We start from the raw sequence: 24,393 nt of genomic DNA on the forward strand, positions 1-24,393 counted from the left end.
ACCTCCAGGCTCTTTACCTCGAATTAACCGTTTCTCTCGGAAGGACGGGGAAGAACATCCTCCGGTGGGGCGTGTAAAAGGTGACTTGCCGGCAACCCTCAGGATAGTAAGGCCGGGAGGAAAGACGCGGTGGATATTCAATGGGGTTTGATAGGGATTAGTAGCGACCGTGAGCTCTAAATCATTTAAAGTCACAATACCTCCCCCAAAATAAAAATTTCATTCAAGAGAAACTCCGGTTACTTCGCCTCTCGTTGAGAACGTTGAATAGTGATCTACATATCCAACATGCCAAAGATCACGAGCTCCTCCCGCAAACCAATAATTCAGGCCCCGCCAGGCGCAGGGAAAAGCAGTTTCGCCTCTGCTAAATCTTCTGTTAGCCGGGCTACACGGGCTGCACGCTCTGCGACTGCCACAGCGGATGCCAGCTCACAGGCAAAGAACCGAGTTGCGAAGCTAAAACAATACGCGGTAGGCAGTCTTTTTAGCAGCGAGGGGCATTTTGCATTCTGACCTCGTGAAACTTAGGGCCCCTCTCCTAAGGTGGACTGGCACCAAGTCTATGAAAAATGCTTGGTTCTCCTCCAAGAGGCTGATGAAGACTCGGAGAGGCTTGAGGAAAAAATAAACGAAGCGCGAAGGGAAGCTACTCAAATCCAGTTGCAGCTACGCAGCGAAGTGAAGAAAGCGACAGCAGAGGTCAGCCAGCTCAACTCGGAAAAACAAGAGGCCATGGGCAAGATACAGGCGCTAGAGGGAGAAGTGCGGCGGCTGAAGCAAGACCTAGAGACCACAAATGTCAGGAACCAAGATCACGTAGCGTGGAGTGAAATCTTTCCTGTACTTCAACGGACGCACAGCAACCTGATTTCTGCCGCTGATGGGGTCTGGAAAACCTATGACACGCTACAGAATAAGCGAAATGGGACCTTCTTACCTGGATCTGGGGTCTCCTGGTTAGACCAGCCTATGCAGCTTGCTGCAATAGGTCCTAGCTCTTTGCCCGACCTTGCATTAGCGCCAGACAATCTCTCAGTGGATGCTCCGCAAGCACCGGCTCAGCTCGACCAATACGGGGGACATTCGTGGAAAGATATTTAACTGCTACCTCCGGACTGCCTCACTTCCAGCTACACCTGTCAAGGCCACAGTACTGTCTATTCACTATCATCGTCTAACAAATCACAATCTTGACCGTTCATCCCCCTGCCACCTAGAGAGTCGGGTAGACTGCAGGGCTGTAGAATAAACGCTCTCCATGGTCCCCAAGTCAACTCTAGAGATTTTAATACGCAACGGAATCTCCCCATAGATAAGTCCTTATAGATTAAATTGAATTATTAACATAAAGTGATTGAGATGACTGAAGGCGTGGAGGTCTGTTAGGAGATCGCTCGCAGAGATTTACAGTACGACGCTATACTACCTAAATATCACTCTGTATGATCATCGCGAAAAATCACAAATTTGACACCATACTGGCCGCGGGTTTTTCGCGGACCAGGATAGGACCAAAATCGACTATAAAAGCCGTTCGGTTTCAGGGGCAAAAGCGCATCTTAGTAGGGGCTAGTTATAAAATCTGCTATATGCTAAGTTTAGCGATCTAGGCGGCCGCGTAAACTTTCTCTACATCAGTGGATTTTTCCTACTCAAGAACTCGGGCGCCATGCCCTAGCCTCAGTATCTGGGGCTAATAGAGAGGTAGTAGGGCATTAGCAAAGAACACATTCCTAGTTGATAGGGAGACAGGCCAGTTAGCCAGTTTTGACCCCCTGAAGTTGTAAGGCTCGGGATAACAATTGGTATAGGTTCGAGACTTTTGTTGTCAAGGGTCATCTGTTACGGAAGCGTTCTGGGCGGACACTAACCAACAAGACCATAAAAGATCACTAATATCCGCAGTTGCGGATACTGCCCAGAGTCCGGTATATATAGTATGGTATCGCAACTTGTTCGGCTACGCCGTAACATCATCAGTATCCAAAGTCGGTGATCTTGACCAAACTCAAGTCCAGGAAGCGGGGATGTCTGGCCGAAGTTACACCGGGGTAGTGGGGGACAACAGATAGGGGCGGAACGCCTAGGATACGCTAATCCCGCAATATTTTGCTCTCTATTACTATCGACAATTATCTTTCTAGCCGGAGGACTAGCAGCTTCTTAGAGAAGCTAATACAATCTCAGATTTGAGGATGGGAGTTCGTATTGGTGGAGCTGGGGCCGCTAGGCTAAGTGGATTGACTGCCTGCACAGATTAGGGACTACCGAGGCTTTGCGACGCGGACAGCAGAGAAGAATACTACATTTCCAAGTTTATAATCCTAGAGATAGTCTTCACGAGAATTGAGAGACTGTCTATCTCACTACAATCTACATCTACTACCGCGCCGCACGCTCTTGCCTTCGGCCGGCCGCTATGCTATGTATAGCTTTGGCAGATAAGCTGTAAAGCATAGATATCCCCGACGGACTAAAATGCTAGCGGGAACTTGATGGTCGACGCATAGGGACACGCAGCTGCGCGTAAATACCGAGGACGATAAAGAAAGGTGGGTCTCTTTGCTGACAAAGCTGCCTTTCTCTAGGCTTGTGCTAAGAGCATCGATTGTTGTAGCCTCCTGTAACGTGGATTCGCTAGTGTAAGCTTGAGCTCAGGGGTCTAAAAATTGCCGCAAGACAGGTCAATCTCCGGGGGATCGACTTTACTCCGAGCTTGCTACGGCCCCGCAAATAGAGGTTACTACTCGCTAGTATGTCCTCTTGGCTAATTAGAAGGGACAAAGGGAAAGGTAATTTCGACTGACGCTGAAGCCTAGATTCGGTCTATCGCGGATGCTAGTAGAGATCTACAACGCCCAAACCTAAAATTACTGTATCGTTCACGTGGACTGCAATCACGGCCAGTAATCGTTGCGGTTATGAGACTGCTATTCCATAACAGGTTGCTGTTCTAGTTGGAGAGCCGGGATTGTGAAACTAGACTAACCAGACAACATAGAGACTTGGACTTAGGGGCGAGAAGGGGTGAGCACGATTATCTAGGAGGTATGCACACGGATTAAGATCCTGACACTGACTAATCCCTATGACCGCATCCCGGTTTAAGAAAACCTGATTAGGCTGGATTTTGAGAAACTGTCAAACTCAAACACATAGGGGTAGGGGGGGAAGACAATGCGTTATGGGGTTCGGAAATCTCGTGCATCACGTTCGGCGAAGAAGTCCCGTTGTCACGGAATCTGGAATGATTCGACCAAGTTTCTACTTACGAGTCTCAAGAGGCCGATAATTGAGGCATTGGCTAGCTAAACTGGACTTGAAAGAACCTGCATATTGTGACCCGGACCAATACTTAGGCAGCCTATCTCATCGCCAGAATGAACCCGAGATTATCGTGGGTGCACTGGATAGGATCTTTATTTTGTTGCCGTTGAGAATTACGTCAACGGATCCTCGATGACTTGTTGGTCCGGCTGGCGGCCGTCGGAAGATTCCGCCAGCCCACCCCTCCGTTTGTCTACCCCTTCCGAGACTGAGGGGGACGTGTACGGTCAGTAGTGGCGCCTCTGGAACTTCGACCAGGCCGTCTACATATCCTATTCTATTCCGAAACCAGCCGTCGAAACACGGTAGACCGTCGACATTTGACGCTAGTTAATCGACGACGGCTCGTCACCAACGGGCCATATAATGCGTTCTATTATATTGTAGCGTTGTAAAGCTTCTAATTGAAGCGATTGTCTTAGATAAATATTTCACGATGTTCGTCCGGCATCTTCTTCACCCCTAGCGAACCCGGCCCAGACTAGTGCGCACCGTATACTCGATCAACTTTGGCGCCTGGAGCGTGGTGACCGATTCTTACTGCCATCTTTGCCTCTTTCCACCCACAATAAACTCAACTTCTCTTCCATTAAGGCAAGTCTGGTATCAATGGCCTCAATATCAGCGCACAGTTTTGCCACTATGGCCTGCGAATTTGTCTGGTTTAGCTGCATGTTTTCGTTCCAGCAATGCTGATTCTCAAGGGATATTTCCGTAGACCTGGCTCTGTTGATCAATACAATATTCATACGTCGACTATTCTGATACACTCACTGCTGTCGTTTATCCAAGCTAGGGAAGTATTAGCCTCGTATTTCTCAACTTCCTCACCAGGTAACTGGATATCTTACTCTGCCATACAAGCTAAAGCAAGTTCAAGCGAGGTCTTTGGATACTCCGACTTGGAGACCTTGTTTGATGGGGTCGAGATTATCTCCTGGGGCACCGCAACCCAGTTCTGCTCGTTATCTTCCTCATCGCCATCTTCCTTCATCGTAGCATCTTCAATTTCATCTTCTGATTGGAGCCCGTCTGCCGGAGGTCTTCCTCATCCATATTTCTGCATCCGACCCTCAATGCTCCAGATATCAGCCTCAACGGGCCATTTGAAGGCCTGCTCTAGTCGATCAGAATATTTTCCAGAGGCAGCACCAGATCTTTTTCTGGCTCCCGTCATACTAGATAGTGATCGGAAGTGCGAGTCGCAGAAGGTATTATAGTAAGTAGGAGAGGTGTGAGGAAAGACAGGCAGACCAAGTCCAAGGAGACAGGACGGCCTTATAGCGTATATGGGGAGAGATTGAAGTAACATCAAACACACTCTACTCCTTGAAGTACCGGGACTGTAGCTAACAAACCTATTTCATATAATTAGTCGCCGTGATTGTCCGTAGCAATCTGAGGGGACTGTATTAACTATCAGGTTTACTATAAAGTCATCGGACGAACACAAACGACAAGGTAAAACAAAATATCCTTGTTCTTGTGGCAATTAGGATGGCGATAGGAAGCTAAGTTATCAGATTTCTACCTCTCACAATTTTATGCGATATATATCATCATGTAACTTGGCGCGGTGACATGCACGCCTCGCTAGAGAAGAGATGAATATGAAATAGGCCGAACTTGGGTGTGAAGGGCTAAACCTATAGATTGGCCTAGAATTAAATAGAGCTGAGACGACCAGTGTTTGCAGGGCTAGCGTCTATAGAGTGGGGAATACTAGTGTTTTCACCAAGAGTATTCCTCAAGAACGTTGATAATCGGTTCACCGGCCTGTTGAACGGATGAAGGCCCCACAAGACTGCTAGCGCACGGCTCTAGATCCACCGTAATTTAACGGTCGTTGCTGGTGACCAAGTCGCCATCTTGGGGGTTGCTCCCTGTGTGGGTGTAGTTAGAGCTAGGGCTCGAGTTCTCTTGTTAAACTGGTCTCTTAAACAGATAGTCTGTTTTTAGACGCAACTATAAGGTGCCCTGTTGGCCCACCGTCGTACTCACTAAATTGTTTACCTAGGCCAAGAAATCGGTCTTCTTAGATCCCGCACTTCCTCTCGTCTTTCTTCTTTCTCTGAGAATCTCTCACCATGCCTCGGGACAATGTCGTTCCATGGTCACCGTTAGAGGAACAGAACCTTCTTCCCTGGCTATCTCGAAACCGAAAGCTATCTTGGAAGGCAAGAGCCAAAGCCTATTCTAGACAACACCTCATAAACCGTTCAGCAGAGTCATTACGCGGTAAACAAAACCACCTTCGTCGGAAACGCCGCCTCGCCCGGAGAATGACACACAGTGACGACATTTTCAAACGACCAAGGTCATGCAATCAACGAAGGCGTGTTTCTGTCCAGCTACCCATCTCTGTTCCCACTCTCGCAATCAATAGTCCAAACCAAGAAGTTGAGCAATTGTTCGATGGCTTTCGACGACTTCGATTTTCAGGCTCATCCTCTCCGGCCACGGTCTCATCTGCCCAGGGTCGGCAGCTAGGTGAGATCCTACTATACTCTAAGCTTGAATAGTAATGCCAAAATACTCAACATACAGTCAGGCTACAGCTCATCACTTCTCCGGGGATACGAGCAACCGTACCTTACTCCCTGGCTCTGGAGGATTGTCCATGATCGTGTGTTGAGAGAAAGAACCAGCGTGGACACCTAATGAGAAAGAAAAGTTGAATGATCGCCTAGGCTCCGAATCTGGCCTAGGGTGCAGTAGACATTGTGGAGGTATACTCAACATTTGTTAACAATGTGTGAGGGGCTGAATTGAGGTCAAGTAACGGGATACATACTGTGAATAGAGTATGAAATTCTATCCTGTATCGAAGTCGCAAACTCTACAGTACTTTAGATTTCCAGCATCGTAATGCGGAGCATGCATGCGGAATGGACCACCAACCTCGCAAATTCATTGCCAATATCAAATGTGCAACAGAGAAAACAGCCGGGATGCCAGCAACCTTCGGTGTATCCCCGTGGCTAAACCCATGCCGCCCTGATACATGGGTATATGGGTAGCTGCAAATCAGAATTCCGGTACTGCATTGTACCTCAACGTCTATCAAGATATCGCCACTCTCTGGACTTCGGGGTCCAGTGACGGGGCAGGCCGTACGCGCCAGGTCTTTCCGTATAAGTTTCCTAACTCACAAAAGTTACATCTTGCTGCCGGACTGATGTTGGCCATCGCCCTTTCTACCATTGCAGGTTCAGGCTCGACCTCCGAAAATGACCTACCATAGATCTGCCCACGAAAGCCAGATGGAATATAACCAGAGGGAGTGCGACCTGTTCCAACTTACGACGAGCCATTTCTTAAAGTCATTACCCACGCTTCTCTCTTGAACTATCTTCAACTACCTTTTTGTTAATTCATTTGTTGGCACTCTGTACATATCCTTTGGTAGTACGAATAGGGATCGAGCAATTAGATATCTGGGAAGTGTCTGCTGGAGCCTGATGAGTAAAGGTGAAGAGACCCACGAAATGTATGTACAACTCCATCTGAGTCTATTCAATCCGTTCAAACTTCGGCAGGGCTGGAATGTGGCAGTGGGGCAGGGGCCAAGATGGGTGTTGGCCCATGTTGAGCTGCTCAGCGGACAAAGCCATGGGCATGTTATTTATCGAGAGCGGTGGAAAGCCTTGTAGCGTTCCGAGTTTGCTGTATTCTATCGAAATTTGAGTATTCTGGTGCAATATGGGCTCTTCTCATGCAAACTATGGGACCCGGGCGGTTTGAAGTTGATCCGACGAAGACCAGAAAAGAGTAGAATCCAAGACTTCGCCTGGAATGTATCCAGGCTGTAACCAGACGGTGGGAAAGCTTCGCTGAAGGGGGTAGGATGGCAAAGTCGAAATAGCTGTGACCGCTTGCTCATTAGTTGACGTCGAAGTTATTGGTACGTTCTTGTTGATCGCCTCACCTAGATTTGGTGTTACTACTTTCCTATCGGCACTGGTCTCACCACCGTTCTCCCCGCCGTACTTGACGTAGACAACAGTATTCACACCTGTGACAACCTCCATTAGCTTCACACTAGACAACGCATCTCCAGCGTGTAAGCTTACCAATTTCACCCCTCTCATAGCGCTCCTCTATCTTGCGCACGTGAAGAATTTCATAGAGGATCTCCACATAAAATTGTGGCTTCACACTCCGCTGGATATCGCCAGCGATGACCTTTAGATTCTCAGCAGTGATTCCCCGGTTTCCAAGATTGCGGATAATATGCAGCAGAAGCTTGATGCGATCTGTGAGAAACTGTGAGTAAAACTCAAAATGGATAGGACAAGATGGTTTAATATACAATCCTTGATCAGGTGGTCTGGCTCTTTGTGTATGACACCTTCGGGCCACCACTCGGGCTTGGTTTCCTCTGGGTCGCCTGTGGCTTGAGCCGAGCCTGGCGGGGGCTTTCCACCGCTGTACGGGTGTTGGACCTGCTTGTGAGGCTCGATGAATTTGATGAATGCCTTGGCAACCGTGCAGCAGTTGCGTTGCTGGAATTGCTCGAATGCACCCTTGTAATATTTGATAACCATTTGTGTGTCTGCAAGACGTATGGGAGTCATTTTGTCATTGCCCGAGCCATTGCTGTCAGCGTGCAGAATTGTGTGATCTGATTGCTCGACGGCTGACGTGGGAGCTATCGGCCCTTGCTCCTTGGCTCCTCCTTCGATCATTGGCGTCCTTGTCATCCCAGGGCACTGCTCTTCTCCGCCCTTTCGTCTGGGTTCGTGACTTATGACATTCATTGTTATGCTAGGACCTGGGGCGCCAGAATTTAGCCAGGATACTGAATACTGCACGTGAAGTGTCTAGACATACCATATTCACCCCGTTCGAAACGCTCTTCCATCTCGCGTACCCACAAAATGTCATATATAATGTTCAGATAGGAGAAGGGTCGCAAACGATCCCTGATACGGCCAGCGACTTCCTTAAGCTTTTCGGCAGTGACGCCCTGGTTTCCAAGCTTGCGAATAATGTGTAACAGTAGTTTGATGCGGGCTAGAGAATAGTGGGATTCAGCGTGGATACCTAGAAAATATCCGGAACAACGTACACTCTTTTCCCAGGTGTTCCGGGGCTTTGTGCACCACACTCATTGGCCACCACTCAGGCTTGGTCTTTTCAGGATCGCCTTTGGTACCGGGAGCCGATCCCCGAGGAGCCTTGCCGCCGTTATACGGGTGTTGGTCCCGTTTGTGAGGTTGAATGAATTTGATGAATGCGTTTAGGACCACGTTGCAATTATCTTGTAAGAAGACCTCGAAGGCACCCTTATAGTAATCCGTCACCTTCTCGGTATCCCCAACACAGAGTGAAAGCATCAGGCCGGAATTATTCCCAGAGCAGTCGCCGCTCTCGGAATCGACACCTCCCAGGCGGCGCCTCACGTGGCGGGTTGACGCATCGAGCATTGCTATACGCCACGTTATAAAACTCATCATGTGCTACAAATCTCTATTAAATACGTACTGATTTCAGGTTCCTCACTAAGGATCTCCAGAAATTTCCAGCAGACATTAGGAGTGAAAAGAGTTGAACGATGTTGCCGGATAGAAGCAGACTCGACGATATTCAGCTCTCCCATATGATCGAGATATATTGCAGCATAGTCGCCGAAGGGAAGATTGGCTAAAGTGTGCGAGTTTATCGCAGGCTAGGTTCCATAAGCATCGGTCCAGCACAGATTGAATAAGCTGTTCTTACTGTAGCACGATCCCGCCCCAGTGGGCTTTCACAGGAGGTTGAGGCAGTCCGCTTCATGGCACCAGTGAAAGTGATTATCTCTGGGAAAATGGAATGGAACTGAGAAACCCCCAGTCTCTTGCTTCGATGAGATAGGCGTGAAGAGAGACGTGGCTAGGGTTGTGTGCTGTATAGACAATACTCTGGCAATTTGCGATGTCTGGTGGTGGGGAGGATTGTCAAGCCTTGAATAGCGAGAGGATGACGATTTATAGATTGGGATTTTTCTCACTTATGCCAAAAAGAGATACCCCTACCCCTTGACTCGTTCCCTCTGATCCTGCATTGGGCTTGCATTTGGAACTGCCAATAGTGAGGCTATCCCACGGAGGTCTGAATTAGCTCCGCAAAAGTTCTTTATATGCACCGTGCGCGGATTCCCATACAATTGTAGCATTTTATTAGATGATTGAATAGCTGAGGCGCCCGGGGTCTTCCTCGCATAATTTCCACAGGCCGGCGTTTCTGGGGCCTACTCTGCCAATCTGTTCCAGTTTACCCCCCCCTCCCCCCTATCACTTGCCTACCACTTTTTACGGGGCCTCAATCCTGGTCCACTTCTGCCGCTACGGAAAAAAAGTACCAGTCTCCTGCATGAGAGTCGATCTAGACAAAGACTGATTCTTCCAATCACCTTCTCAGGTAGGTACAAAGGTTTTCAACTTGAGAGCCTGGATGTCACGGGATTCATGTTCCCTCTCAGACCGTTTTTGACGCCCTAGTCAGTCCAAGTGGGACTGGACCATTTAGGTTCATATTGCAGCACCAATCCAATCCTTGTCAACTTAATTGAAGACGCTACCATAAGGAATCAGTTGTTGAGCTCTCGCATGTCTGGCATCCTGTCCCATCACTTCTTTATTGGAAACAAAAACTTAGGCTGGCTCTCACTGAAGGAATTTGAAATTTTCAGTTCGCTCTGGCGCAGGCAAAGCCACTGATGTCCCTATGAAAGCTTTCACATCACCACTCAGAATCTTGGATACATTATTTAATTTGATCTTAAGATCCCAGGAGACTGTCTTGCGACTGCGGGGATTGCCAGCACTATTCCTACAACCTGAGTATCAGCACGGGCCAGAACATGCGTGGACTATGCGTCCTGACCTGATTTACAGTTCAATTTTGACTAACCTGTTGAATTACCTGATATAATGGCGCTATGTATCGCCTTGCATTAGCGTTTCGAACTGAATTGATTTACTGCCATCATCTCTCATCCGTCGCCCCTGCCAGGTCAAGGCTGATCTTGTTCTTAAGCACAGGTAAAATCCCTGTCTGGTATTTCCACATGTTCCCATAGTAGGCTGTATCATATCGTTAAGAGCACAGGCCACATCCGGTCTAGATTATAGTATTTGATAAATGGCCTCCACCAGAGCAGACAGAAATACCAACAACTTAAATAGTCCTTTGTCGCCTCTACTGGTCTCTGAATAGCACTGTTCTCTAGAAAGGAATTCTATATATCACTCAATTCTCATCATTCAATCCTCACAATTTTTTGATTGATATGTGCTTATCTGAGCCCCCTTTCAACATGGCCCGAGGCGCGTACGACACCACTGGTGTTAAAAAACCAGGAGCACCACCACCGCCACCGAAATGACTCAGCATCAATACAGCGATATTACATCAGTACGTCTGTACAAGCTACACTGTCGACATAGATTCTGACCAATAATTGATCGACATAGTTTGAATTTAATGGTCTCTGAGGGTCGACATATTAACTTGCTGAGTTAACATGCGGCCGTCCATGCTAGGTTGTGCATGAAATCTATATTAGTAGCAGGGCTGCCATTATATCTGGTTGCCTTGTGCTGAAGAGAATTGACATTCTTGGCATCAAAGAACGGACAGCCATTGAAAGACCCATTCTTCACCAATTTTTAAGGCTCTCAAATGATCAATCACTATGGCCCGTTGTTTGTGTATATATGGTGTTGACGTACTATTGTGTGGTTGGCAATGACAGGGATTATATCAGGCTTGGTTTTCCGGCAACAATCTAATCCATATCAATTCAATCCAACCAAACACCTGAGCCTTGCCTGAGCTACACAGGTTCTCGATCTCTTGCATCCAGTCGCATTATTTTCAAGGTTTCCTCGGCCCTTGACATTTCCGTTTTCCCTTCATGTAAAGAGTCGGAGAGTGCTTGCAGCTTCCCACAGCTCCACTTGGCTTTCACCACAGCGGAGGTCACCCTTATCTCCTTTCACCCGTTCCAGGACTTTACTTCATAAGAACCATCGTGGAAGAATCTGATGTACAGGTTATTTGGGCCCATTCAACGTTATTGAAAATGATAGACTCGCCATATCTCAGCTTGATAACTTCAACTTGTCGGATTTAATATACCTCATCTTTGTATCAGGCTCATAGGAATGGGCACGGTGATCCTGGTCCTCCACGAGCTTCCAGGCTCTACTATGCTTGCCTCTATGGGCCTGTAGCACCCATACGGGATCTTATCGCCAAGGGATAGGATGTCAACGCGCAGAGTGGCGAGTACGGCAACGTTCTCCAGGCCGCCTCGTCGGGAGGCCATCAAGAGATTGTCAAACTGCTCTTAGACAAGGGAGCGGAAGTCTACGCGCGGGGCGGCGAATGTGCCTAATTAATAACAATCGGCGAGTTTTCTTCTGTCCTGTCAGCGGCCCTGATGAATCCAAATCAGATGTGAGTCTCACATGTATCTGAAAAAAGGATGGAACTCAGGACTCAGGACTTAACTTGCCATTATTCTCTCTCTGCGCGGTTGTCAAATGCGGTCGAGAAGTGCGTAAGTCCATCTTACTGTGCGCCTCTTATTGCCTTAATCCTTACTAGGAAAGTATGTTGCGCTCAGATTCGTAATTCCGGTGCTGGTAAAATGGCGGCCGCTTCCTGCGTCGCGCTAACCGTCTCATGGAGTAAGAGGGTATCGTTCGTGTCGGTTAGCCGTAGGCTGCTTCTGGCGCCTGCCCTGAATGTCTTCCCTTCGGGTCCCTTGGGGTATGCCCAAGTACACCGAAACGCACGTGACAACGCTAATCCCTAGTGTCCGCAGAATGATTGGTTCACGGTCGTCACTCAAATAACTGCGGCCCCCGCGCTTCTTTGAGGTCCGTAACATATCTGAGCTTGACCTGAAGAACCATCTATGCACTCCATCTACTCCATTAGAACCTAAAACAGATAGTAAGAAAATTGGTGTTTAGAAAAGTTGGGTTTAGAAAAGTTGGGTTTAGAAAAGTGGGGTTTAGAAAAGTGGGGTTTAGAAAAGTTGGGTTTAGAAAAGTTGGGTTTAGAAAAGTTGGGTTTAGAAAAGTTGGGTTTAGAAAAGTTGGGTTTAGAAAAGTTGGGTTTAGAAAAGTTGGGTTTAGAAAAGTGGGGTTTAGAAAAGTGAGGTTTAGAAAAGTTGGGTTTAGAAAAGTGGGGTTTAGAAAAGTTGGGTTTAGAAAAGTTGGGTTTAGAAAAGTTGGGTTTAGAAAAGTGGGGTTTAGAAAAGTGGGGTTTAGAAAAGTGGGTCTAGAAAAGTCGAGTAGCGCTTCTGGTATTGTCATACTGTGAACGAATGCAGTCGATTGACAAGGATATTAACAGTAGACGCAATCAATAGCGCATCAGCATTTCAAAATATAGACAGTACCCAAGCGATTTCCTCTATAATGCGCCAAAATAGTTCCAGGTGGAAGCATAGGAAATGTCAAAGCCCGGCAACAGGTAACATATTATACCAGATTTAGTATATAGCAAATAAATAGAGATGCTGCCCTTTCGTTGAATACCAAAGACCGCTTACAGACGCAGTTAATCAGAAAGAAGAAGCAGCCTTCTCTCCCCATCTCTCTCCATAGTCTCCCCTGATCTTAGCGTAGTCTTAATCAATAGTTACACCGAGGCTTTGCGTACATTACGCTAGTCCGTGGATATGATAGTGGCACTAGTGCAGTAGTATTGAGATTGACGTGTTCGAGTTTGATACGACGATTCTGCTAGGCTCCAACTCAAGGAGACCTCTTGATGTCGTATAAGCGTATCCAGAAGTCCCTAAGCCTCGAAAATGCTACTGACCTCGTATATATATCTAGGGCATTATCCTGCAAACGGTCAGAGCCTTTTTTGATATCGCTTTCTCACATCGTGCAATTTATAAGAACAAGTTTATCCTCCTGTATGCTCTCTTTTGCAGAGGTACGCGATAGTCGTTTGAAACTGACGAAATTACAGACGGGAAAAGCATAGCAACAGTCCCACGCACAAGTTATCAGGCTTGCCCACCGCAAACATAGACCCTTGCCGGTCCATAAGACGTCCTAGGTCATCCTTTCCCTTTACGTACCCTGGCTCGGATAGAGACTGACATAGAAGCTAGGCTTCCACAATGCCAAATAAGTACGAGGTCTGCACACAGGAGCGCGTGCGATACTCGTGCTATCATGAAAAAGATGGTCAATTCGTTAAGTGTGCTAAACACGCGGAGAAAGATGAGCGATGCTCAAGCTTGTCGATCAAGTATGTAGTAGTTAAGACTTCAACACACAGTTGCAGGGCTTGTTCAAAAAGTGAGGGTTGAACTGGATGTACGCGCCCACTGGAGATAAAGACAGATAGCAAGGAGAAATTTCAGCGTTTTCCTATCCCTGAACCGTCCTCAAACTTCTTCACTAGGCTTATAAGTTCTTCGCTTGATTCCTCTGCCCCCACATGTTCCTTAACAACCGCGACCTCAAAGTCAAAGACAATCGCGCCGTGATCCGTCATGAGAAAATTGTACCTGTTGAGGTCGCGATGGAGGATACCGTAGTCATGAAGGAGTCGAGCGGTTATTTGGCAATCTTCAAGATCTCCTGAGCCTGGCGTGCTCCCGGCGATATCTTCCATCAACAAACCAATCGTTCGGTTTATCGTTCCTTCATAAGCGTACCCAATCACCTTAGGAGCAAGGGGGAAGCCACGGGACGCTAATAAAGCGTATGTTGATACCTCCCGCTGTAGCGCTGGCACCTCATGTCGAAACCTGGCGATTTTCAAAACCAACGTTTTGTCACCTAACACCACTCTGGAGACGCGATCGCTAATCCGAGAAAAAGGCACAAGATCTAAGATATTGAAGTATGGCGCATCTTTGCCATGAATGACCGCGGTGTTTAAGGAGTGTGGTGGAAATTCGTCGACAGTGGTCTCAATAACACCCTTTGGGGTTTTCCGGATAGTAAGTGTTGTCCAATCTCCGTTCCAATTTGGAACTGCTCTCAGGTTTGAGAGAATTCGGGAACCATCTGTGCGTTCCTCTGAAGGGATTATGTCCTCGTGTAACACCGACACGTACACAATTCGAGACTTCCTTCGAATTCGGTAGAGAAAGTCATTATCCTCAAGATCAAGGGAGAGAACTTCCTCCTGTCCACACATTGTGAAAGAACGAAGCACGGTGAACTTCGGAGTGTAACCCAGTCGAAAGATTATAGGTTTGGATGATGTGTTGCTAGCGCACGTGATGTTGCTAGCGCACGTGATGTTGCTCGTCTGTCGGAACGTAGCAGGTGGATACCCGGAAGGAGGGAACTATCTACCGCCGAGATTGTACTAGTGACTTCCAAATTGCTAGCTACAGGATCTCCACATCAGCCAGTTTCGATTTGTCCCTTAAACTACCTGGGCCTCTGGGGGGTGTTAGCGCCTATTTCGCCAAAAGTTGGGCTCCGAGGCGGGTCAAGTAGGTTTAACTGCATTTGTTTAAAAAGAACAGTGGACTGATGCACGGAAACTATGGTCCTTCCTTGAATAAAGCTTGTTCCCTGCGGTTGACCTTAATTGTATCGTAAGCAACCCTTCTTTCCTACTATAGAGGGACCTTCATCTTCGACCCTCAGAAACCTACAGGCAGCTGTTCAAGAGGTTATTAAAGTCCGAGACGTTCACAGCCTTATCTTCAAGGATTCAGATGTTCTGGGCTCACGAGCACTCGATCAATCAAAAGTCAACAATCTAGTGCACAAATTCAAGCATGAAGGATGTCGCTGACTCGATTCTTTGACTTGGATTCTTTGCATGATGGCTCGCTTGGACTTTGAGGTTTTGTGGTCACAAACTACTGTGAGAGGGGATCAAATCGAAACAGGTGATCCATTGGAAGTGAAGCTTCCAGTGGGGTACCGGCTTCCTTGCTTACAAGGCCAGCATCGAATTGCAGCCGCTTTGAGCTGGCTTGATCTAACGGACATATGGTGGAATTTCATCATATATGACATTAGAAAGCTCGACAACGAATGCAAAAACAGATTACGAGAGTCAGAAACCGGCTTTCAAGCATTTAGTGACGGGGATATCTTTCAAAACGTCGGACATTGCAAACTGCTAGGACAAGAACAGGCATCGTCTGAGTGGCTTGCAAAATGGTCACAAACTAAATATCGAGAATTCCATCGTGTCTATAAGCCTCGACAGAATGTTGAGGAATTTCAAGCTTTGGGCAAGAAATTGGACGACCTTCTATCCCTTCCCGCTTTATGGCCAGCGTGGCTGATGGGCACTCATCTAGCCAGCTTGCGTTGTCCACAGGTACTGTATTGGTTCAGTTTCACAGCTTTTTGAGTCAAAAATAGATTTACAGCAAGCTGACTGTGATTAGGAACTTCCAGCGACTTACCTTGGAAAGATATATGACGCTTGGCATACTTTAACTTGCACCCACTACTCCTTTCTGGATCGCAGAACCGTGGAGCTGCTAGGTAGAAGGCCGATGCCCTAGCATCTCAATCGCCGATAGGAATACTATCATTCAGTACTTCCAGGATAGGAGTCTCTTTCCTCTTGTGAACGATCCAGTATCGAGGTTACAACAACAAGAAGCCTGTATATCGCATTAAGCTATCATCCCTTCGCTAAAAACCTTTCTTTAGAATACAAAATACCTCAAGCCCTTGACTGACGTGATAAAAAAGATCCTGCCACCGGGATCCAAGAAGACCATCAAAAAGACAATGCTACAATATCACACTACTAATTCTGGCTCAGCGGCATTGGTGCAAGTCTCTGAGAACGAATTTAACAAAGTCTGCGTTCTGGAGCGTTAAGCCTTTGAGTCGGCATGTCGCTAGGTTCTGCTTTTTGCGATGCGTCACTTTTTCGGCCTCACTGAGACAACTCCTCTTGAATACACTTATAACTATCGAAGTCAGCTAATCTACGATCGCTAAGAGCTTTGGAGAAGACTTGACGATTTGTGTACTAGGGTGGGCTTTGTTCTTCCCTGGTCGAAGAGGCCTCGACCCTCAAGTGACACACTTGCCGTGCACAAATTTCTCTCTCGTTTACGCCTGTCCGAGCTTTTTGAGTACGACCAGGATCTTGGATTAGAATGCATGCAAACAGTGTTGAGACTCTTGGGCACAGTGCGAGAACGCAATATTGAGACACCGAGGCCAATGTAAAGTGTGGATATGAGTATCGAGTGGTGTTTAAGAACTCGCTGTGGAATGACCGATATCGCCAGCTATTTATCAGATCGAAGGTATCTTTTCCTGCAAAAAACATCGACACACACGATAACACTCCAAGGCTGGCAATCACATCTTTCGCGATCAAGCGCGATTTCCTTCGGGTGTTCTTTGACAATCGCGAGAACGAAGAATTACGTGCTGTAACGGCATCGGATGATAGGCATCGCGGCACTTTCATGTTTCACTCTCAAATAAAGTTGACGATATAGTTAGTGCGACGCAGGTCGCTCAGGGAAGAATACCCGAAGTTGACAGGCCTGGGTCTTTTGGGTCTTCTGTGTTAATCGAGGAAGTTGTTCAGTATTCAGCTCTCGTCACAGCATTCCAGTGAATCCAAAATTCATTATCGTATACATGCATCTTTCACTTCTCTTGTTCACCTTTGAGAGAGTTCGCCCTCTCCAAATGTTTGCTAGGCCCAGCAGCGGTCATGTGTCTTAAGGGTTTTTCCCCCATCGTGGGTTTTCCCTCTCTCTCTCTTCTTCCTTCTCCCTAGACTTCCCAATTCCAGTTGTCTCTCCTCTAGATTGCTTCCTTGCCTTGTAGGCCTGTAGGTCTATCAACCATTTGAGTTCTATACTACCTGTCAAAAATTCGCTCAAAATTGGCCCTACATAATTATCGTTCATATTGAAGATCACCGGGCTATCTTCTCTGAAATCACCTACCTCTCAGAACCCGTGGGCTTGATTCTAACTAATGTCAAAGATCTGTGGCTCGCGTCTTCCGGAGAATCAGCGGCTGGAAATATGTCATTGTCTACCTTCTCATTCCCCAGGATGTGCAATGTCGACGACAAACCATTTTCGTGCACTGTGGTCCTCATGGAAGGTTCACGAAACCGGTCCCCGCTGCCAGCAGGCTTACCAACATCGATCTTCCTATCTTGCTGAACACCCAATGGACCGTTCAGCATCACTCATAGCCTCAAAGCTTATGATATCGCTCGTCAACCGTTCTTTTGGTTCATTCTATAATTCCGTGGCTACCTGGTCCACGATTTTTGCAACTGCATAAACTGTGGTGTCTTGTAAGTCCTGGAGCACAAAGCTCGATATTCAAGGCATATAGCTGCAATACTACTGGGTTTTACTTGAGCATCCTAATACCCTATTCATAAAAGCGACCCCCCTTAAAGGTCGCTTAATCGTCTCTCAAACCCCATAAGAGTTTTCCGGCTTGGTTCGCCACGGTGGCCCTCTCCATTCAATACCTTGACCCAGACACCAGCTACTGACCTTAGACTCCTGTCCTTTTTACCCCTCAAGCTTGACTTTATCACTTCCAGAATAGCCTTTCCCAGCCAGAGTTCGAGGCAATACGATGACTGGGCGCCAGGAACCCTTTCTGAAAGTAAGTTATCATACAAGGATATGATTTGCATTTCGATCTTTGGGTTGGAAACAGATCTGACGTCTTTGTCAGTGCACCGAGACACACATATGCGAGCGGCTGTGCATCTTCAGATGCTTTATCGCATCGCCTCAACTAAGAGTACTGTTACATTTTTTAATCCAACATCTACCCGCAATATACCGCCATGTGAGGCACAGCGTGCTATCAAGATGCCTGAAAAATTGAATTGCCAGCTGATGACGTACAATATCAGTCACGGGTACGACACTGGCCTTGGACTGATTCATTAGGATCGATTCGTCGACACATGGCAGAGCATCAGTACTGCAAAGTTCCTTTCGAATAGTACTTTGTCACCAAGCCGCAGAGCTATTGTAGTCGCAGCTTTGCGCCCTATATGTCATGAGTTTCAGTATCCTGGCGAGTGGAGTGAAATTCCATTTGGTGCATGATGAGCTCAGGCTACAATGCATGTTTTGCAGCGAGAGTAAGCGTTCCAGTTATTTTCGAACAAAAATATTTTTCTGGCCAGGGCCCCACCACATTACTCCGCAACTTGGAAATGTGATGAAAAACAAAACACAGTCAGCACATTTGGGTGACTGGGTTACCTGGAACGTCGAGCCGAATATGTGCAACTATCGTAGGCTCCTGACCTCTGTATTGAACCTTACGTGCTTAACTCTGTTATGTTGAACGCCAATTCGAAAGCCTAATTCTTGAGTCTTCCGAACAAGACCTGGATAGTAGTCATTACTATAGCGCCCGCGTTTGGATTTAACTAGAGCATTCACTTCGATGGCAGTGCCAATTGAACCATTCAGCGCCACAAGATGAATGATAGTTGCAGTCTTTGAACCCTGGACTAGTGAAGTGCAGCGGAAAGCGAGAATAGTGAAACATGCGCAAGTGTCAGAGCATCCGATATGTGGCAATTCCCGATCATTTGACGCCATATTATGAGCTGTGATTCTGGACGTCGAGGCTGACATCCTCAGACATGCGATGTAGAGCGAGAGCCAATCAAAAATTAAGAATCATCATGATGACAAGCTGGCGTGAATAGATGCATGTGACGGGCGAAACTTCCATTATTGCTTCTCTCGTTTCCCCGCTTACCTTCCACCTCCATCATCCTCCTATTTTCTAATTCTTTTGCATATCCGATCACTTTGTACTTATTTTACTCTTCACCTACTTTCCACCTACTTTCCACCTACTTTCCACCTACTTTCCACCTACTTTCCAACTACTTTTACTACTTGTATCACCTTACCCGAGCCAGTCTAATATGTCGAGGAGAAAGCTCACCATAGCGGAAGCTCTGAGTCATATAGCCGACAAAGCAAACCAGCTAGTGAAAGTCCCTTATCTCACAGGAAGGCAGAAAAGAGCTATTCGGTTTGCTCTAGCTCTTCCTGATGACCCGAAAGGTCATAAGAGAAAGCGAAAATACAAGACTTTTCTAGATCTTTTATTGAAAGAAGGAGCACTCCATTTGTTTCTTTTATGTGTCATTGCCCTGGGCGAACTCAAAATTGCCGCGATAAGGGACGATGAGCGCACAGCAATACTACAGCTCATGAAAAAAGATGCTCGACTCGACCAGCCTCTTATCCATTCTCTTGCCCGAGAATATTGCATTCTACCCTCCTCGAAAAGTAGGTATATATCTAGTGTCACGAATCCAGCAACTTATGCTTACTTATACAGTGTTAAATGTGTTTGTTGAACAAGCCGTCTCTGAACGGCAGAGCCAACACACTGATATGACAGAAGCTCGGCCACAGCCCACCGATGATTTGAATGCAAAAACGCGTAAGTGAGCAAACGTATATAATTGGACAAATTTTTATTTAATATACAGAACAGTGATCGACATGATGTGGTCCAAAGCCCCGGTCGACCTTATTCCGCAACTTGGAGACTTGATAACAAAAGCGATCGCAAGTAGCCAGCAGTGGAAAATGGAAAGAGAGGCAGGCGATGAGTGCACAGATTGCTTAGTGGTAATGGTCCCAGAGGATCAGTATGAAGACATGTCCATCAACATACGTGTTGGACAGAGACTTGGGCTGCAGTTGCTCAACTTATTCCATCTGGAGAAGAAGTGGTCATCTTCACATGGGCATCTACCACCTTGACCTCGTGCTTGGGAGGAACGTGCAACTCCAAATTAGTCTCCACGAACCTGTATGATTTTGCTTGTCCCTCTCCAATAGGTGGAAGGATCATAATCAGTGTACCTCTTCCGACAAGGTATCGGTCGTATTCCACTGCATCAAAGAAATGACCCCTGATGTATTCCTCATCCCCGCCAAGAGCAATAGTTCCTACCTAGAGGCATGTCAAAGAATGACCGGAAAATTGGTTTATCGTAGATCGCTTACTTCGTAAGACATTTGTGTATCTAAGTAGGCTCACAAGAGAGAAGTGATAGTTAGGGTTCTTCTTTGATAGAATAGCAGAAGGAAGAATAGCAGAATTTGGCTGGTTGGCTGGCTAGTTGATGTCAAATGCTATTTGATACTGCGGCACAGGTATAGGCGCACAATTAGCGAAGGTCAGAAAGAGAAGGAAGATTTCTTCAGGTTGGAACGACTATGCGCTGGACCCCGCGAGCGATTAGTCATTACGGGGTGCCTACTTACCCACCAGGTAGTCGGTATCTGCAATCTGTGCTGTACACTCTGTAGTACTAGTAGGTGCCCGACCTTACCCACTTTTCTGCCCAACCTAAAAAATTTCCCACCATGACACGTCTGGGCCAGGCTAGAGCATGGAATAGGCTTGTGTAGTATCAGTGGCCTAGAGGTATGGGTAGGCCGGAGTACTAAGATCACGTAAGCCACTGATACTAGTCACTTAAAAGTAACGCATCAGTAAACTTTGAGCGGCTTGATTCATGAGAAGACCTGAGCTAGAGGGGATCTGGGTGAAAGGGCAGAGGTTATAGAAAAACTCAATGATATTCGATTGGAAAGTGCAAGGTATGGTGGAAAAGTGCCGGTAGCCCCAGTCCACCTATCGAAGGCCGATGGGTCCAGCACATGGATCAGAGTACATATATTAAGTAGGTCACTAATGACTTGAGCGATGCAAGGCCACCGCAATCATGGTTCGGAGCTTCAGTATTTTGTCCAATCCTAATTCTTCGAGTCTTCTGAGCAAGACTCTGGATAGTAGTCACCACTATAACGCTCTCGTTTGGAATTCTGACCAACTGGACCTGCCTTCTTATCGTCGGAGCTTGGTTGTTCGGGGGGAGACCGTACCCGCCGACGCTTGAGTGCCCCCGGACGTACTTGATTGACAGACCCGGATATCTCATTCTGCGATTTTTGCCTTGATTCAGCGTCGGACAAGAACTTGCAAAGTTGGCTTGAAGTAAGCGTAATACATCCATCAGAACCATGAACCCCATTGCATAGTTCCTCTGTCGCGAAGTCCTTCAGCGATAACGAAATCCGGAAACATTCGACTGGAAAGCCTTTGTCTGAGCGAAACTGCTACTTAGAGTTAGCATCAAGAGTTGCATGCGGTTGGACGATTCCCGTACCTGAGATTCTATAACGACGACTGCTGGGAATTCTTCCACCCCATCATGGATTTTGTAGACCGGTCGCCACATCGTGACTGTCGCTTTCTGTGAACCTCTATAGTCGACGTCAAGGATAAGGACAGCATTTACGCTCCCGTCAGTGTCTAGAATATACTCTTCAGCAAGATAGGCCGCTCGTTGGCTCTTCTGCGAATAGCAGACTTCTATGATCACACCAGGATAATGTGCAAGTCTGTGACCAAAGGATGCGTCCGGCTCCCGTTTCGAGTAGGCCTTTAGCATGCCACTTGATTCAATTGGGATCAAAAGTCGGGAAGTCGCAAAGTGTTTGATTTCTTTAGCGAATACGGCAAGGGATCCGTCCTGCTCTTGGAAAATCTTGAGCTGTCTCAAAATCTCTCCTACGATCTCCGCGCAAAAGACGTCGTGGACGGAGCTTGCCATTCAAATTGCGAGGCAATGAGATCTAGGGCTATAATCGTACCTGTACATATGGACACGTCAGATCTTGCAGTCCAACGGATTTAAGAAGGCTTACCGCACTTTGTCGTTTATGTAATTGATGAGTTCTCCGTCGAGGGCTAGCAAATCAAGCAGCTTCCTATATTGCCTCAGGTAAAGACGATGTTCCAGCCAGCTTTGCAATTGATGACCTTGGCGATGGAGGCGAAAGTAATCTAGAATCTTTGCGACACTTTCTGAAGACGCTTGTTTATCTGTTGGTAGCGGCGTGAGGGGAGGTTCAAGAACACTCCCGGGTGGTGTGGTTTCAGCACCCATGGGAGGTGAAGAGAAAAGCGGCTGATCTTCTTGATTGCAGTGTTTACAAAAAGTTTCCGCATTAAAAATTTACCTCACGACGTGTGGTTGGTGCGAATGTTCGAGTCTTTTTCAAAGTTGATTAATCATAAGGTAGGCGATGGGTGAATGTTGATGAGTTGAAAGGAGTATGGGGCCGCGTGAGGTGGATCGAGCGAAAGGTCTTGATGCCTTAGGCAACAACAATTCCATTGGAGAGATATAGTGTAAACAGATCCAAATTGTTGGACGACGCGCGTTTCCCGCGACGACCCATACCCTGCGCTAGTCTACGTCATAAAAGTCTCCATCCCTTTAGTACACCGCACGACTGGAAGGTCAGGCCTGAGGGTAAGTAAGTCACTTAAGCTCAATGGGGCCAGAATCCTCATTGTTGGAACGCTGCTGCGCATTATTAGACGAGGAAAGCCGAGCGAAATCTAGCCACGGCATTAGACGTCAAATCTGGGTTGAAGAGGCCTGCAGAAAGCAGAGATTGAACTTCTGTTTTCTCATATTTATGCATCGAGAGAGAGGAATCCAGGCCTACAGGCGCAATTCATGCAAAGAGAGAGACAGCGCGCGTGTGTGTGCGTGTGTTCGTGTCACGTGACCTAACCAGGAAAAAGTTGGAAACCTGCCTACGCAGGGGAAACCCTTTCAACCTTCTTGTCCACGCTGGGGCTGTGCAAAAGGTCAACTCGGAGCGGGCACTGCATCGAAAAGCAATGTTGGGATGTCGTTCCTGTAGGGGCCTCATGCGATTGTTAGCTGCATGTCCGTCTCGACAATGCATATGCGAAATAGCAGGGTTTCGACAAGCGCTGAGGAAGACCTGAGAGTTGGTGGCTCTTACGTTTCAACGATCCTGGCTAGGCCGCCAAGGCCCACTTCTCAAACAAATTGAGATCCTTTTTCGAAGAAAAGAATACAATGTCACCATCACATGAACGTGCGTGCTGGAAGCCGTTTTCCTGATGCTTGTTCCTTGCCACAAATGTCCTAGGCAAAGCATATTTATAACCTTGAAGCTGTGAAAACGTCTGGTCTAGATGCGCCAAGTCGGTGCTGTCTGAAAGTCGGTCCGTTGAAATAGCAGTAAATGACGGTACGCGATGGTCTTGGCCGACGAGAGGAGGCTGCACATCGCTAGTCGCATTGGAGCCATGAATCTTCTCCTTCGAAGTAGCCTGGTTTTCCTCCGCTGAAGTGATAAGAGTCGAAGTCTCTTCAAATGCCATGTCGTACATTCGGAATGTTGCGGAGTGTCCAAAAGAAGGGTAGCTCGAACACTCAAGATTATATAAAGTCAAAGATGAAAGTTGAAGTTGACACTAGCGAAGAGATTGAGATCTGCTGTTGCTTATGTGCTTCTCCTACTGGCCTTTCTTCCTCATCCAACAAATTGTGCCGCGCCGACATCTCCGTTTTTTAATTAGTTGTTCCTTATGACTACCTAGCACCTTTTTGATATAGCCAATTAGTGCGGCGAGCAAAAATAAAATAATCGAATTTAGAGTAGTCCGCCCAAGCTTAGTATAGATCAGAACGAAGCATGGACAGTAAACGGACAGTAAATGGACAATAAATGGCCAGTAGGTGGCCAGTAGGTAAAGGTGAAACCCACTTAGGAAAATAAGAAATCTATACAAGTGCGCTTATAGATAGAATAGCATAACATCAAACGGTTAAGACTACGCGCTACCATTCGACCGTGACCCTCTCAAGAGTGAGGAATACATATAAGGAGACTTTGCCTCTGCTGCGCAGCGTCTGCTGAAGAAATTTGTCAACACTTTTCAAAGATTCACATCACCGCAGTATCATTCACTTTAGCCACGATGGCTGATAGCGCTGCCTGTTTTGCTCGTTTGTCTCAATGTGAGTGATAGTCTCCAAGTTTCCGGGCGGGCAAAGCTGCTAATCCTTCTGGTAAGGTACTTTGATATTAGAGGTACAAGTTCTTGAAGGTGTCAGGTTTCAACCAATACACCCTGAGCTGATGAGCTCTTGCCAAAAGCTCTTTTCCAAGAGCCAGACCACTTCGAAAAACTACATCTACTGGCTTGCCGAAATCTATATAGCCTTAATCAT

General features: G+C 47.0%; 7 protein-coding genes across 7 annotated transcripts; 1 reads left to right on the plus strand and 6 right to left on the minus strand.

The window, feature by feature from the left end:
• Positions 1 to 288: 288 nt before the first annotated feature.
• Positions 289 to 1,104, plus strand: POX_c04551 (uncharacterized protein; the record flags this gene model as incomplete). Its single annotated transcript, XM_050113423.1, has 2 exons — positions 289 to 474; positions 532 to 1,104. 2 exons carry the CDS (start codon positions 289 to 291, stop codon positions 1,102 to 1,104), a joined length of 759 nt encoding a protein of 252 aa, XP_049970979.1.
• A 2,996-nt stretch (positions 1,105 to 4,100) lies between these two features.
• Positions 4,101 to 4,324, minus strand: POX_c04552 (uncharacterized protein; the record flags this gene model as incomplete). Its single annotated transcript, XM_050113424.1, has 2 exons — positions 4,101 to 4,122; positions 4,182 to 4,324. The coding sequence occupies 2 exons, from the start codon at positions 4,322 to 4,324 to the stop codon at positions 4,101 to 4,103; spliced, it is 165 nt and encodes a 54-aa protein (XP_049970980.1).
• A 2,728-nt stretch (positions 4,325 to 7,052) lies between these two features.
• On the minus strand, positions 7,053 to 9,108 carry POX_c04553 (uncharacterized protein; the record flags this gene model as incomplete). Its single annotated transcript, XM_050113425.1, has 7 exons — positions 7,053 to 7,345; positions 7,404 to 7,586; positions 7,643 to 8,104; positions 8,164 to 8,346; positions 8,402 to 8,761; positions 8,818 to 9,001; positions 9,052 to 9,108. The coding sequence occupies 7 exons, from the start codon at positions 9,106 to 9,108 to the stop codon at positions 7,053 to 7,055; spliced, it is 1,722 nt and encodes a 573-aa protein (XP_049970981.1).
• Positions 9,109 to 13,704: 4,596 nt separating this feature from the next.
• On the minus strand, positions 13,705 to 14,493 carry POX_c04554 (uncharacterized protein; the record flags this gene model as incomplete). Its single annotated transcript, XM_050113426.1, has 1 exon — positions 13,705 to 14,493. The coding sequence occupies one exon, from the start codon at positions 14,491 to 14,493 to the stop codon at positions 13,705 to 13,707; it is 789 nt and encodes a 262-aa protein (XP_049970982.1).
• Positions 14,494 to 17,247: 2,754 nt separating this feature from the next.
• On the minus strand, positions 17,248 to 17,499 carry POX_c04555 (uncharacterized protein; the record flags this gene model as incomplete). The annotated part of the gene is made up of 1 exon (XM_050113427.1): positions 17,248 to 17,499. The coding sequence occupies one exon, from the start codon at positions 17,497 to 17,499 to the stop codon at positions 17,248 to 17,250; it is 252 nt and encodes an 83-aa protein (XP_049970983.1).
• Positions 17,500 to 21,085: 3,586 nt separating this feature from the next.
• POX_c04556 (uncharacterized protein) lies at positions 21,086 to 21,945 on the minus strand (the record flags this gene model as incomplete). Its single annotated transcript, XM_050113428.1, has 2 exons — positions 21,086 to 21,448; positions 21,499 to 21,945. The coding sequence occupies 2 exons, from the start codon at positions 21,943 to 21,945 to the stop codon at positions 21,086 to 21,088; spliced, it is 810 nt and encodes a 269-aa protein (XP_049970984.1).
• Positions 21,946 to 23,171: 1,226 nt separating this feature from the next.
• Positions 23,172 to 23,549, minus strand: POX_c04557 (uncharacterized protein; the record flags this gene model as incomplete). The annotated part of the gene is made up of 1 exon (XM_050113429.1): positions 23,172 to 23,549. The coding sequence occupies one exon, from the start codon at positions 23,547 to 23,549 to the stop codon at positions 23,172 to 23,174; it is 378 nt and encodes a 125-aa protein (XP_049970985.1).
• Positions 23,550 to 24,393: the final 844 nt, after the last annotated feature.

The sequence above is a fragment of the Penicillium oxalicum genome, chromosome III (genome assembly GCF_001723175.1).
Source record: "Penicillium oxalicum strain HP7-1 chromosome III, whole genome shotgun sequence".
NCBI lineage: Eukaryota > Fungi > Ascomycota > Eurotiomycetes > Eurotiales > Aspergillaceae > Penicillium > Penicillium oxalicum.